This window comes from Glycine max, chromosome 19 (assembly GCF_000004515.6).
Source record: "Glycine max cultivar Williams 82 chromosome 19, Glycine_max_v4.0, whole genome shotgun sequence".
Taxonomy (NCBI): domain Eukaryota; kingdom Viridiplantae; phylum Streptophyta; class Magnoliopsida; order Fabales; family Fabaceae; genus Glycine; species Glycine max.
Window position 1 is genome coordinate 40,729,321 of NC_038255.2, and position 14,984 is coordinate 40,744,304.

Genomic DNA, 14,984 nt, shown 5'->3' on the forward strand with positions numbered 1-14,984 from the left:
ATAAATCCCTATTTCATGAGTGTTGTTGTATGCAGCATGTCTTTTCTCTTTCTTTTTCCTTTTTTTATTTTTTATTTCTCCATGATTTGACTCACTCCCGTTCCACCATTAAACCACAATTGACCAGTGTCTGAAATCCGCGTCCGTACGGTACACCCGGATTCCAACACCTCATTCCAATGCACTTCAATGCAACCGGTTGGATCCGGTCACCGCACTCTGCTGATTCACCTAACCGGTGAAATCACCCGGCTTTTCAGTTTTGACCTCCACGGCCGGTTTCCCTCCATCAATGTAGTACTTTCGCATAAAAGAACAATCAGTGGCACACGTGTCACCCCATGATTAGCTGAGCTGACGAAAATCTCGAACCGGTTTCAGAGAAAGCTTTATATACAGTTCCAATAAATCCCCGCCACGTGTGCACTAGATCCTCGTTTTTATCGCATGTGAGGTGAATTTCCAGAAAATTTCAGCGAACGACAACTGGGGAAAGTGTTAAACTATTACAAGGAGGAGCCTTTGTCGTAACTCGTTCCAAGAATAAAAATCAGCGAAATCACCATTCTACCCCTAGACTTTTCCGAAAACGACGATCGAGTCCGAGGCGGAATGTGATTGGGAAACAAAAAAGGCGATCGCAGAAGAATAATCAATCAAACCCGTAATTTCTTTATTTCCTTTTTACTAAAATAGTGATGTTTTCAATTTTCATGCATGAAATGGAATATTGGATGTATATATAAAAATAATAATAAAAGTTGGATTTTTTTTTCTTCTTTAATGTGATACACATAGATAGTTGGCTTTAGTATGTATCTGGTGCGTGTGTGTGTTTAAATTCAATAAGAGACTAAGGTATGTGTTTTTAATGCTTTTGGATGTTTGTTGTAGTGCATATGTTCTTGAATGTAAATTTTACTATTTTGTTTAGCAGTTGAAGACTTGAAGCCATGAGATGAATCACTTATCTCTTGACACTGAAGATTCTCTTGCAAGCTTGCTGCTGGAGCTTGCAGCCAACAACGATGTTTCGGGTTTCAAAAGATTAATCGAGTGTGAACCTTCCTCCATAGACGAGGTTGGGTTGTGGTATGGCCGCCACAAAGAGTCAAAGAAGATGGTCAACGAGCAAAGAACTCCTTTGATGGTTGCTGCCACCTACGGTAGCATTGATGTCATGACGTTGATTCTTTCTCTATCAGAAGCTGATGTGAACCGATCATCTGGCCTTGACAAAAGCACTGCACTTCACTGTGCAGCTTCAGGTGGGTCTGAAAACGCCGTCGATGCTGTGAAACTGCTTCTAGAAGCAGGCGCTGATCGGAATTCTGTTGATGCCAATGGTCGCCGACCCGGGGATGTTATTGTTTCTCCACCGAAGCTTGATTATGTGAAGAAGAGTCTGGAAGAGCTTCTTGGAAGCGATGATTGGAGTCTCCTTAGGGTGATGAGGAGCACATGCAATGGGTGTTCAGCGGAAGATTTGAAGATGAAGACAAATGAAGTGAGTGAGAAGAAAGAGTACCCTGTTGATCTGTCCCTTCCGGACATAAAGAACAGCATATACTCAAGCGATGAGTTTCGAATGTACTCGTTCAAGGTTCGACCTTGTTCGAGGGCTTATTCACACGATTGGACTGAATGCCCCTTTGTTCATCCAGGGGAAAATGCCCGAAGAAGGGACCCGAGAAAGTTCCATTATAGTTGTGTACCTTGTCCTGAATTTCGAAAGGGTGCTTGCAGGAGAGGGGATATGTGTGAGTATGCTCATGGGGTTTTTGAGTGCTGGCTGCACCCTGCACAATATAGAACCCGGCTTTGCAAGGATGGGACTAATTGTGCAAGAAGAGTTTGCTTCTTTGCCCACACCAATGAAGAGCTTAGACCGCTCTATGTTTCAACCGGTTCTGCTGTTCCTTCTCCCCGTTCCAGTGCCTCCTCTGCTATGGATTTTGTTGCAGCCATCTCTCCTTCCTCTATGTCGGTCATGTCTCCCTCGCCGTTCACTCCGCCCATGTCGCCTTCCAGTGCTTCAATTGCTTGGCCTCAGCCTAACATCCCAGCATTGCATCTTCCAGGAAGTAATTTTCATTCCAGTAGATTGAGATCTTCACTCAATGCTAGAGATTTTTCTGTGGATGATTTTGATTTGTTATTACCTGATTATGATCATCATCATCATCAGCAGCAGCAGCAGCAACAGTTCCTTAATGAGTTATCATGCCTATCTCCACATGCTATGAATTGTAATACCATGAACCGCTCTGGTCGAATGAAACCCTTGACTCCTTCAAATCTTGATGATCTGTTTTCAGCTGAGAGTTCTTCTCCTAGATATGCTGATCCAGCATTGGCTTCAGCTGTATTTTCTCCAACTCACAAATCAGCTGTCTTCAATCAATTTCAGCACCAGCAAAGCATGTTGGCACCCCTGAATACTAATTTTGCCTCTAAAAATTTTGAGCATCCTTTATTGCAGGCCTCGTTGGGAATGTCTCCGCGAAATGTCGAACCTATTTCTCCAATGGGTTCTAGGATTTCTATGCTAGCTCAGCGCGAGAAGCAACAATTTCGCAGCTTAAGCTTCCAAGAACTCGGCTCCAACTCTGCTGCTGCCTCTGCCGATTCTTGGTCAAAATGGGGATCACCTAATGTTAAATTGGATTGGCCAGTTGGTGCTGGTGAAGTTGGTAAGCTAAGAAGGTCATCATCATTTGAGCTTGGGAACAATGGTGAGGAGCCTGATTTATCTTGGGTGCAGTCACTTGTTAAGGAATCACCAGCTGAAGTTAAAGATAAATTGGCAACCACTGTCTCATATGTTGCAGCAGCAGCTGCTGGATCCTCCAGTGAGGGATCAAACATTAGCACGCAAATGGAGTCTGTTGTTGATCATGCTGTACTGGGAGCATGGCTTGAACAGATGCAGCTTGATCATCTTGTGGCTCAGCAAAACTGAAATGAGTTTCTGCTGACCCTGAGGTAGTTAACAACAGAAATGTTTCAGTAAATAATAATCATATATATTCGTTTATGAATTTTGTTGATGGAAGAAGGTTACAGTAACTAAGAAAGGAAGCAGTACTAAGAAAAAGAACCACATCACTGAGCAAAATTCATTTTGAGGTTTAGTGTTGCAAAAGTAACTTAGAAGGGTCAGGAAACCACTGGGTGGCGTTCACAGAATTAATGCCAGTGAAGGGTTTTTTGGCTGCCTATCTCTTCAAATTTTAGGTCCACATTCCTGTCAATTTTTCCTTCCTTGAGGAGCAAATGTTGTATCACAATGAAGTCCTATTCCTAAGTTTGATCTATCTTTTGATTTTGTTTCTTTATATTTTGGGGTAGAAACCAAAGTTACAGAAGGGTCATTGGAGTAATTCCTTGTGTCTCTATTTTGTTCCAATTTTGGGGATGAAAACACAGGTTGCTGGATAGTATATGGTATTTCTTTTGTAATCTGGAATCAATAATTGTCGATGCCAGGGAGTGGGTAAATTAGGAATATTTGAACATTGATCCTTTGGGCATGTAACATTCAATTGAAGTTTATTGCTATATTGTTTTTAATACCTATGTCTCTATTCTCAAAATGATACTACATTACTGCACTATCTCAGTGTTAGTAGTTTCTATTTGCGTTGTATAAATTACTGAGTTGTATTGTAGCATCAAATCCTGTTTATGGAGTAGGTGCTGTAGATTGTGCAGGAACTAAAATGTCATTTATATGGATTCTTAGTCTTTTTTGGCAATAGATGAGGCACCATATTACATATTTGATGTCTAGGACTAGTTACCCCCTGGTGATCATATACTATATTGTATCGCAGTGTTTGTAGTTTTTATTTGCATTGTATTAATAACTGAGCTATCTGAGCGTCAAATTCTGTTGTGGAGTAGTTACCGTAGATTGTGCACGAACTAAAATGCCATTTTTATGCATTCTTAGTCTTTATAAAGTAGATGAAACACCATTGTACATATTTGATGTGTAGGACATAGTTAACCCCCATGGATCATATATGGACCTATGAAATTGTGTACTTTGTGCTGTCCTACTCAACAAGCAATTAGAAATCCAATGAAACACGCTTCTGGTCACTTTGAGTTTATATATTTTTAATTGAGCCTCTTGTTATGGTGGACTTATTTGACGTATGTTAATGGAATACACTATATCTCCCAATTCTGTTAGTCGTTTTTTTAGGAGTCGATCAATAGTTTAACAAAGGAGTATGGCATGCTTGATTAAGGTCTATTTTTCTTTAAAAATAATTTATTCATTTAAAAATGTTTTAGAAGTTTTATGATTGTTCGATAACTTAGAATATTGAATTTTTTTAGTATAATATCTTATGAATTTAAAATATAATAGAGAGAAAGAGAACAAAATTGTAAACATAAAATGTTTTTAATGGCTTCACTGTCGGCATTAATCTTTCACTATCACCGGTGCTTTTGATAGCCAGTGTGTGTCATTATATGCTTTTCTAAGTTGGAATTGAGTTGACCTCCATAACCAAATCGATATAAATATATCACTAAAGTTAGATAAAATTCCCCTGAATAAAACAAATCGCTAAGGAATTAATGTAAACAGTTTTACTTTTACTACCATATCAGCATCACCTCCTTATGGACAATTTTTTGTATTGATATACTCTTGATTTGTTCTCGCCTTTTCTTCCAACTTTTGCAGAAGGAATAATAATGCTTCACCACGCATTCATATTCTATAAACATGATATAACCGACCTTCTCTTTTAAGGAACATTTGTATTCTCCTCTATTCTTATTCTGATGAAGAGTAATTGGTAGCTGTAACATTGTCACATACGAAAATTCTTTTTGTTGATAAGGATCTTACACGTGTCATTTTCTATTTTGCTTTAGGAGTGTTACTAGATGTACCCAACATATTACATGAACTGATAAAAATGTCCCTGACTTAAATTTAACAACAAATAAGACGCACCCATATTGAAGGTTTTAATTTTTTTTGAAAAATATTTGTAATAAATTAATTTAAAATTAATGGTCAAAGCAAGAATTAAACATGTGACTTTCATATTATTAGAACAACGTTTTAACCAATTGAGCTAATGAGTTAATTACATTATAAAATAAATTATGTTGTTATACATAACAATAAAATTTCTAATATATATTTAATGCGCATATAAATTTAAATAATAAATTTTGTGATAATTAATTTTGATATAACTCATACGAATTATTTAATCCATATATTTTTTTATAAATAAAAAATATTTACTATTACAAAATTTAATATATATTAAATTTTGTAATAGTAAAAAAAATTAATGCACAAATGAGTAGTTTAACATATTAATAATTAAAAAAAATAAAAAAATTAAGGAATTAAAGAAAAAACAAAAAACCAATACGGATGAAGTTCATCCGTATGATTTATACGGATGAAGTTCATACTTACGGATCAACTTCATCCGTATAATTCATACGGATCAACTTCATCCGTATGTAAAAAATCTACTTACGAATCACCACTCAACCAGAAATTAAAAGGAACAACAAGTCAGGAGCATTTTGGGCATTAATAAAAAATGTTGGGTGTACCAGTAATACTGTTGGGTGCACCTAGTAACACCGTTATTTTAATGCCTCTTCTTTTCTAGAGCATATCAAATGTAATAAATTAGCTTTTGCCATTAGTGCTTGATCCAAATAGGCAATTGATGAGTAGTTTCACAAAAATATTTAACATTCAGTAATCAATATCTTCATGCCTTAATGTTCTTCTTAATTTGGTAGATTAATTAGTTGAACTTTTTCTCTCTCCTAATTTTGGAGTTGGAAGTGTAATAAGAGGAAATTGAGAGAACAAACATATTTACGTGATTTACAGAACAGAATCCAATATGGAAATTTTGGTATTTTTCGTTTTCTCAAGAAGAAAAAGGAAGTGAAATATGAGCAATGTTTATTGCCCAAAAACGTAGAGCTTCTGTAGTTTTTTTTTCTTTAAGATGTAAAATGAGAGGATTGTAGGAAAAAACGAGGATATCTAATGTGAATATGTGATTATACAATTATACAACGGCAAGCAAACTACTTATCCAAAACATATACGTGTGCTTGGTAACATGTTTGTTACCGTCAGCGGAAACAACTCAACTTTGCTTCTATATCATTTTCTTGCTTTGGACATAAATTTGAAGGTTAGCATGAATCACGGATCCTGATTCAAGTATACTAAGAGTATGTTTGGAAATCCATTGGAAAATTATGTTTGGGGTTGTATCTGCAGTGAGATATTAGAAGTAATTTCTCCTTATTCTAATATGGTGATTATTCATTTTTTTTGTCGTGAGTGAGGGTACCTACAAAGACATTCTGATGCTTGAATCATAACTCTTTTCAATATGATAAATAAGAAAAATAAATGCTATATTAAAAATCTCACTATTTAATATTTATATACATATTTTAATGGATTCTTGGTTCATGGGTTTTACTTCCCATGGTTAATGATCCCACTAACATGGAGTTAGTTGCCTAATGATGTTCATAAGGTGATTTGTCTTCTCTTTGTTTTAATCTCTGTCATGATCCTTTCGTACAAGGTTAAGAGTGTTAGGCCCTTATGCGGATTTAAGTTATTTGGGTATTCAATCTTTGCCGAATGGTACTTTATAATGTTTTGATCTATTGCCTAAGTCAAAACAAAGAAAAGACAAATCACCTTATTAACATCATTAGGTAACTAACTCCATGTTAGTGGGATCATTAGCCATGGGAAGTAAAACCCATGAACCAAGGATCCATTAAAATATGTATATAAATATTAAATAGTGAGATTTTTAATATAAGATACATCATTCATTAGCATTTATTTCTCTTATTTATCATATTGAAAAGAGTTATGATTTAAGCATCAGAATGCTTGACTAACACAAAAGGGGTTCTCAACCATACCCTTGTGAGGGTTGTGTCCCTCTAGGTACAGAGGCAAAAGTAATTTTACTAATGAATCAAGATTTTTACTTTTGCTTTAGTTTGTTTTTATCAATTTGATTTGTATTAGAATAGGCGGCGTAGTATTTTCTACTACAAACCAAGCATACACTAAATTATATGTGCAGATTTGGATTTTGGACCCCCAATCATGGATGGGATGGACCCTTGAGACTTTTCTCATTTATTTATCTATATACAGAGAAATAATTTTCTCATACACTTTTGCTTATTTTTTAATTTTAATTTGTTTTAAATAAAAAATCATTTATGGTCATTTAAGTTGTCGTGGTCGACGGGGAAGAAAAAAATGAATGAATGTTCTTTTGGGTCACATACAATTCACTAGATAGGTATTAAAGGAAGGCAATTGCTTTCTGCGCTCCATGAAATACTTCATGCACCTAATGATTTGTGTTATGTAAATTATTTTTAAAAAAGACAAAACAAAAAAGAATTGTGTTATGTATGAATAAACTCTTTCACAATTATTTATCGAAAAAATAAGAACAAAATGTCATTTTTGATTATTTATCTTATTTATTTTGTTCAGTAACCCCTATGTTAAAAAGTTTATTTTAATATTTTATCTTATTTAAAAAATTTAAAATAGTCCTTAGAAGTGTGACGTCCATAAAGAGAGAGTTTAGCTTCCATAAAGAGAGTTTAAAATAGTCCTTAGAAGTGTGACACAAAACAATGTTAATAAGATTCAGATTGCTCCTTCAACTTTTAAAAGTTACTGTGTGTTTGAGTATCCAGTACACAAGCTGGACATGCATCACCTATGACCCAACACAATGTATAGCATATCTGGTTTAGCTTTGACCAAAGATGATTCACGTCAAGTCAGAAGCAAAACAGGTTTAGTTTCTACGTTCTTTTAATTTTTTTACGTGAAAATTTCCACATACGTATGTTGGAGACTTGAAACAAACACACATTTATAGTTACTTTTACATTAAAATTAACGTAAATCACAGAGGAAAACAGATCAAGGAAGTAAAATTAAACATCTACCCTAACGTTCGTGTCCATTGTTAATCAGATTTAGGGTTCGTTTATTTGCAGTGAAAGACCGGAAAAGAAGGAAAATGAACAAAATAATGAGGTAGGATTCTTACTTTTACAAACAAACTTTAATTCAAAATTTTCATTTCAATTCACTTTCATTCTATTTTTTTTCCACTCTACCCAACGAACCTGTAGTCACGTAGAAACAAATATGCGCTGAATCGTCCCTGCTGTCCTTGTCTGAATACGTGCTGTTCTAGCTGTTACTACTTCCCAATCAGAAGCCATCAAAATTGCTAGTTCTTATATTCGTGTCTCCATCTTCTCTATATCTATATGTTTAAATTTGAACGTTGTGGTATGGTATGTTTGGAAAATAAAATAAAAAATGAAGGAAAATAAAATACGAAGAAGATGTACAGTCTTGAATTAAATAACAAACTATAAGTAGCAAAATAAATTTAATTGACAACACATAAATAATGCATTATATCATATAATGAGCACAAGGAAAATTAAATTAAGGTAAAGAATTAAATAGCCTGGGTTGAAGCGCGTAAACGCTATCCTTAGAGAGAAAACGCTCCACTGCACTCTGGTAGGAAAATTTGATTGCGCTTCTCTCCCAAGATACGACAACCCGTTGGTTCCAATCGTGTGCAGCGAAAGGATCCCCGAATCTTATGAACACCAATGCTCTTGCTCTCACAAAAAATAAGTTTTTTATAGGAAAAGAAAGAGACAAATTTTTGGGAGAAAGAAACCAGAGCTATATATAGGCATTTTGCAACAACAAAATATGACCGTTGGAAAACCAACCTACAGTTGTTACAACAAACATAACAAACTAGTTGACTTATTAAAACAAAATCTTAAGAAAATCTAAAATAAATATTCTATTTTATAAAATAGAATTAATATATATTTATAAATTTTAAATTAAAACACAAATATTTATCAACATTCCCCCACATAATTTAAAAATTTAAAATATATTTTCTGAAAGATAATTTGTATAAAAATATAAAAGAAAGAGCATGTGATATTGTATTTCGGTATAAGGAACCTTCTGGGTTTGAGCCTTATACCTAGTGTTTATGAACTTCCATCCGAGAAAAACGTAGTGACTTGATTGTCTTGAACTACATATTCTTTAACCGGACTTTAGTACACAACCCCTACAATATTGGCGTTCAATTAGGTTCTAATCAGTGGTAGCGCGTTACACGGCCTTGCGCTTGTATCTTGTTTCGTGAGTGTCACTTAGAGATTAGCCCATATCTCACAATGGCGGCCCCACCACCACACTCACTAGGTGAATCCTCCAAGAGTGGGTTGTGATCCCCACCCCTACAATAATTGTCATCGGATTCATTAAGAGGTATTTTTTTCCCACCAAAAATACACATATATAAATACCTCAACCTTAATATTGTCACAATTTATAATACACCTCGTCATAGGAATGAGAAACGGAACAACTCCGCCAAATTTTATTTTGGTGTACTTTAGTCAACAAACAATTTCATTGTTACCCGTTGAACTCCATTCATGGGATCACCAATCACACGGAGATGGGTGTCCATTGTTGTAACTAAATAATGGGCTTTAATCTCATTCCCCTCGACGACTCAAATACTTGTTGACATGTCAACCTTTTTGTAAGCGGATCCGCAATATTATTTTCTGACCTGACAAAGTCAAGAGAAATGACACCATGAGAAATCAAATTTCTGATAGACTTATGTCTCACTCTTAAGTGTCTTCTATTTTCATTAAAATTTTTGCTAGTAACTTTAGATATAACAACTTGACTATCATAGTGCATTGGCATTGGAGGTATACATTGCATAATACATTTTAAAGAAATTTAGTCTCACTAGTAGCAGTATTTAAAACAATAATTTTTGCTTTCATGTGAAATAATAATTTGTCTAGTAGATTTTCATGATACTGCACCACCAGCTAAAGTAAAAACATAACCACTTGTTGATTTTGTTTCATCAGAAATCCAATTTGCATCACTAAACCCCTTAATTACTGCAGGAAAACATGTATAATGAATGTCATAATTGATGGTTCCTTTTAAGTATCTAAAAACTCTTTCTAATGCAATCCAATGAGAATGATCACGATTATTAGTATACCTTCCTAATCTACCAACTGCATATGCAATGTCAGACCTAAAGAAGTTTGTCAAATGTAACATAGAACCAATAATTTGAGAATATTCATGTAAAAAAAAATTAGTTTACTCAAACTTTTCTTTAACTCAATAGATGAGTCATAAGGAGCAGAAACATGTTTCACATCAAAATGATTAAACTTCTTTAATATATAGCTTTTCAACATACCAAGATTGGAAGAAATAAAAAATCATACCATCATTTTTCTCTATAAGCTTAATACCCAAAATCACATCTACACAACTAAGGTCTTTCATATCAAAATTTATAGACAAGAAAAACTTCACATCATTTATGAAATGCATATTACTACCAAATATCAATATGTCATTCAGATACAAACATAAAATGACACGTCCATTATTATCAAATTGTTTCACATACACACATTTATCACTATCATTAATTTGAAAATCATACAAAAGAATAACTTAACCAAACTTTTGTGTCAATGCTTTGGAGCTTGTTTCAAACCATACAAAGATTTAACAATTTATTTTTCAAGAAAAAATATTTTCAAAGAAAGTCACATCTCTAGACTCCATAATAGTACCATTAGAAATTTCAGATACTTCTGAATTAATAACTAAGAATCTATAAGTAGTATTATGTAAAAAATATCCAACAAAATATAATTAATATTTTTTTTTCAATTTTCCTTTTCTTATTAATAGAGATATTAACATTTACTACACACCCCCACACTTTAAGATATTTCAGATTTGGTTCTCTTTTTCTCCATAACTCATAAAGATTTTTTTTTGTTTATAAGATACTCTTTTAAGAATACGACATGCAAAATATAAAGTTTCACCAAAGTGTTTATTTTATTATTTTTGTGTGTTATATTTTCACAGACTTATTTTTATCAATGAGTTATATATAAAGAGACAATCAGTCAACATGCAGCAACAAAATACTTGCAGTAATAATAATAACGTTAAACAATAGAAATTAAAAAACCAAACAAAAAACGTCCTGATTTTAAAGACTTGTGTTCTCAGGATCATTTGACCAAGTAAAAGATAACTTCCTGAGGCAGGAATGAAAATAGTGAGATGTTTTTAGTTTTTCACATAAACTAATTCTAAAAGCATTTTATCTTAAACAAAAATACAATTGACAAAGAAAATATTTTTCAACAATTTCATACTAATTTAAAATTTCAGGAAATACATAATATAATAAAAACATTTTTAATGGAACATAATGCATTGTGTTTTCATCCATCAAGTTAAAGAATTGTGTTTTCATCCATTAATTTTTCATGCTTACTAGAAAAGAACTCAATCATATTGACGACAAACATTTTAGATAAAACAAAATGTTACTGTAGAAAAGACTATGCAAGAAGAAAGTGATAACGGTTTTTTTTCTAAGACTGTTGGAAAATAAAATAAAAAATGAAGAAAAATAAAATACGAAGAAGATGCACAGTCTTGAATTAAATAACAAAATAACAGTAGCAAAATAAATTTAATTGACAACACATAAATAATGCATTATATCATACAATGAGCACAAGGAAAATTAAATTAAGGGAAAGAATTAAATAGCCTGGGTTGAAGCGCGTAAACACTATCCTTAAAGAGAAAACGCCCCATTGCACTGGTAGGAAAATTTGATTGCGCTCCTCTCCCAAGATACGACAACCCGTTGGTTCCAATCGTGTGTAGCGAAAGGATCCCCGAATCTTATGAACACCAATGCTCTTGCTCTCACAAAAAATAAGTTTTTTATAAGAAAAGAAAGAGACAAATTTTTGGGAGAAAGAAACCAGAGCTCTCAGCCTGTCATTTCTAGAAAAGAGGACAGAGATATACATAGGCATTTTGCAACAACAAAATATGACCGTTAGAAATATGACTGTTGGAAAACCAACCTACAGTTGTTACAACAAACATAACAAACTAATTAACTTATTAAAATAAAATCTTAAGAAAATCTAAAATAAATATTCTATTTTATAAAATAGAATTAATATATATTTATAAATTTTAAATTAAAACACAAATATTTATCAACATTATCCCTCCAATATCAACAAAAATGCAGATTAGGTTGGCAAATGACACACTTGATTTTATAAATGAAATAATAGCTAGTCTTAAGAATTTTCTTTTGAAGTTCTTCTTTGAGTACAGTACTATAGGCTTCCTATTTTTCCTCGGATCATGTTAGCAGTAATATCAAAAAATAAATAAATGACAAAAAGTGTCAAAATTACCACGATTTTGTACGTGGTGAGATAGCAAAAACAAGTCGTGAGATGATTTTTTTCAGTGATTCTCATCAGTCTCATGTCATGCAGCACCTTATCATCATCACCAATAATCTCCACAAGTGCATTTCCCATCCTCAAATCGGTGGAACCGGTTATTGTCCCTCACAATAATCACCCTTCCAGTACACTTGCTAATAAACTTGATGGCAGTGTGGCAATCACCACAAACTCGCAAGTTCTTCATTACCCTGATAGGCCATTCTGGAGGGAAAGTAATAAGTCCAAACGCAATGGCCAACCTTTCACTATGATACCTTATAGTTTGACTTTTCTCATCCCCATCCACTTCTTTCAACACAAAAGAAGTGTCTGCAACATAACCGGCTTTCGCCATTTCCTCTCCCAACTCCTCCAACTTCTCATAAATTTCCCTGGTTTTCCCATGAGACCTATCCCCAGCAGCAAATGTATGAACCCTATTCCCCTCCTCCACCCAACTCAACCCAGTTTCCTTCTTTATTCCTTGATCCCTCATCATCTTCCTCGCCCTTGCCGCTTCCTCCCATCTTCCAGCAGCAGCATAAGCATTAGACAACAAAACCTGAATCCCAGAACTCACAGCACCCATCTCAAAAACCTTATCAGCCACAAAGGAAGCCAATTCAGTGTTTCCATGAATCCTACACCCTGTCAACAAAGCCCCCCAAACAGATTCTGTGGGCTGCATTGGCATTTCCTTGATAACCAGAACCGCTTCCTCCAACTTCCCAGCACGACCAAGCAAATCCACCAATGTAGCATAATGCTGCGACCCCGGTTCAATACCATGCTCCTTCATCAACCCAAAGCAGTGTTCCCCCTTCTCCACCAACCCTGCATGGCTGCACGCATAAAGCAGACACAAAAATGTGATGAAGTTAGGCTTCACCCCAACACGCTCCATCTCTTCAAACAGCTCAAATGTTCTCCCTGTATGTGCATGCTGAGCACACGCAATCAACATTGCGTTCCACATGCCAAGGTTCCTAACTTTCACCTCCTCAAAAACCTTGTAACCTCCTTCTACAACCCCGCACTTAGAGTACAACGAGATCAACGAGCTAGCCACAAAGCATGAAGAATCAAAACTTGTTTTAAAGCACAGTCCATGCACTTGCTTCCCCAGCTCAAACAACGTGGAAGCACTACACACCCTCAAAACACTAGAAAGCGTAAAATCATTAACCCTTATATCATAATCCTGCTCCAGAGCACGTTTAAACAGGTTCAAAGCCTCCTCGTCGAGACCCATCTGAGAATATCCGTATATCATACCGCTCCAGGAGACGACGTTTTTGTGAGGCATTTCGTCGAACACCTTGCGCGCGAGGTTGACGTCGCCGCATTTAGCGTACGTGTCGACGAGGGAGCTTCCGACGAAGACGTCGTGGTGGTGGGCGGTTTTGAGGGAGAGGGCGTGGAGGGAGAGGGCGAGGGGGAGGGAGGAGAGGGCAGCGACGGACTTGGCGGCGGTGGGGAGTGTGTGATCGTCGGGGAGGAGGCCGTGGCGGAGCATGCGGCGGAAGAAGCGGAGAGCAGGGAGGGGGAGGTCGTTCTGGGCGAAGGAGGAGATGACGGAGCTCCATGTGGTGGCGGATTTGTGGGGAAAAGAATCGAAGAGTTTGAGCGAAGAGTGAGGGAGGTTGGTTTTGGAGTAGAAGTTGATCAAGTGGTGGCACACCAATGGAATGGCTTCGAACCCTAATTTGATAACTTGCCCATGGAGTTGGAGACCCTTCCGGAGGGACCTTGTGTGTGTGAACCACACCAGCACCTTGCAAATGTCTCTGCAGTCGCTCAGAACAACCATGGGACTCAAATTTCAAACTTACCCGCGTCACATCTTATTCTTCTTTTGGGCCTTATCTTAGGCCAAGGTTTTTATTCTCTCTAATTAAACAACTTTCTCTTCTAATCTTATAATTTAAAATAGGCTAAATAGATATTTTGTCATGAAGGGTGTCCTGAAAAATAAAAATATAAAATTTAGTTTTAAAAAATGTAAAAAATGCGATAAATATAACTGATCATTAATTTCTGTTCGTTAATACAATAGCCTATGTGACATAAATAGACGAATTTGTTATTGTCAACGTGATTATATCTAATTGTCATGCATATTTGTTATATAATATTTTATTGATTTTTCGTCTTTCCACTCTATTGACAAATGTCTGAAAGATAAACATACAAAATTTAGTCATCGGTGTAAACAATACGACAAATATATCTAGACATTAACAATAGATTATGACAAATTATAATGATTGCGGTAAAATTTTGGGAGAACTATATCACACTAGTAAGTGTTTGTTTTCGTCATATCATTTTCAAGTTTCATCAACTCTTGAGATATGCATAAAATATTATCAATGAGGCTGAATTTTTATTGTTTTGACGAATTCTTCTTACTTTTCTTCAACTAAAAAAAAATCAATAATTTGGTTGTTAATTTTTGAATAAATGAAATAAACACAGAAAAAAGAAAGAAATTTTACTATAAAACAATAAGAAAATCA

The 14,984-nt window shown here is 35.0% G+C and overlaps 2 protein-coding genes across 7 annotated transcripts; one reads left to right on the forward strand and one right to left on the reverse strand.

Annotated features, from left to right (window-relative positions):
• Positions 1–426: 426 nt before the first annotated feature.
• Positions 427–3,561, forward strand: LOC100791806 (zinc finger CCCH domain-containing protein 30). Of its 4 annotated transcripts, none has more exons than XM_014771949.3 (2): positions 427–664; positions 935–3,561. In XM_014771949.3, the coding sequence occupies exon 2, from the start codon at positions 959–961 to the stop codon at positions 2,960–2,962; it is 2,004 nt and encodes a 667-aa protein (XP_014627435.1). In that variant the 5' UTR covers positions 427–664; positions 935–958; the 3' UTR covers positions 2,963–3,561. The 4 variants fall into 4 exon arrangements, with proteins under 4 accessions (XP_014627435.1, XP_014627434.1, XP_006604367.1 ...); XM_014771948.3 differs by having other exon boundaries at positions 509–664; positions 938–3,561; XM_006604304.4 differs by having other exon boundaries at positions 655–858; positions 938–3,561.
• A 5,921-nt stretch (positions 3,562–9,482) lies between these two features.
• On the reverse strand, positions 9,483–14,362 carry LOC100800235 (putative pentatricopeptide repeat-containing protein At5g52630). 3 transcript variants are annotated; one of them, XR_005889894.1, is made up of 2 exons: positions 12,430–14,326; positions 9,483–11,913 (listed from the first exon to the last, which is right to left on the reverse strand). XR_005889894.1 is itself a non-coding variant. In XM_003553370.4 (1 exon), the coding sequence occupies exon 1, from the start codon at positions 14,273–14,275 to the stop codon at positions 12,527–12,529; it is 1,749 nt and encodes a 582-aa protein (XP_003553418.1). In that variant the 5' UTR covers positions 14,276–14,362; the 3' UTR covers positions 12,259–12,526. The 3 variants fall into 3 exon arrangements, 1 of the variants encoding a protein (XP_003553418.1); XR_003265830.2 differs by having other exon boundaries at positions 9,543–9,707; XM_003553370.4 differs by lacking the exon at positions 9,483–11,913 and having other exon boundaries at positions 12,259–14,362.
• Between the last annotated feature and the right edge of the window lie 622 nt (positions 14,363–14,984).

Bases quoted from the DNA above. Each gene is read 5' to 3' on its own strand.
- LOC100791806 (XM_014771949.3), top strand. From the start codon at position 959: ATGAATCACTTATCTCTTGACACTGAAGATTCTCTTGCAAGCTTGCTG.
- LOC100800235 (XM_003553370.4), bottom strand. From the start codon at position 14,275: ATGGTTGTTCTGAGCGACTGCAGAGACATTTGCAAGGTGCTGGTGTGG.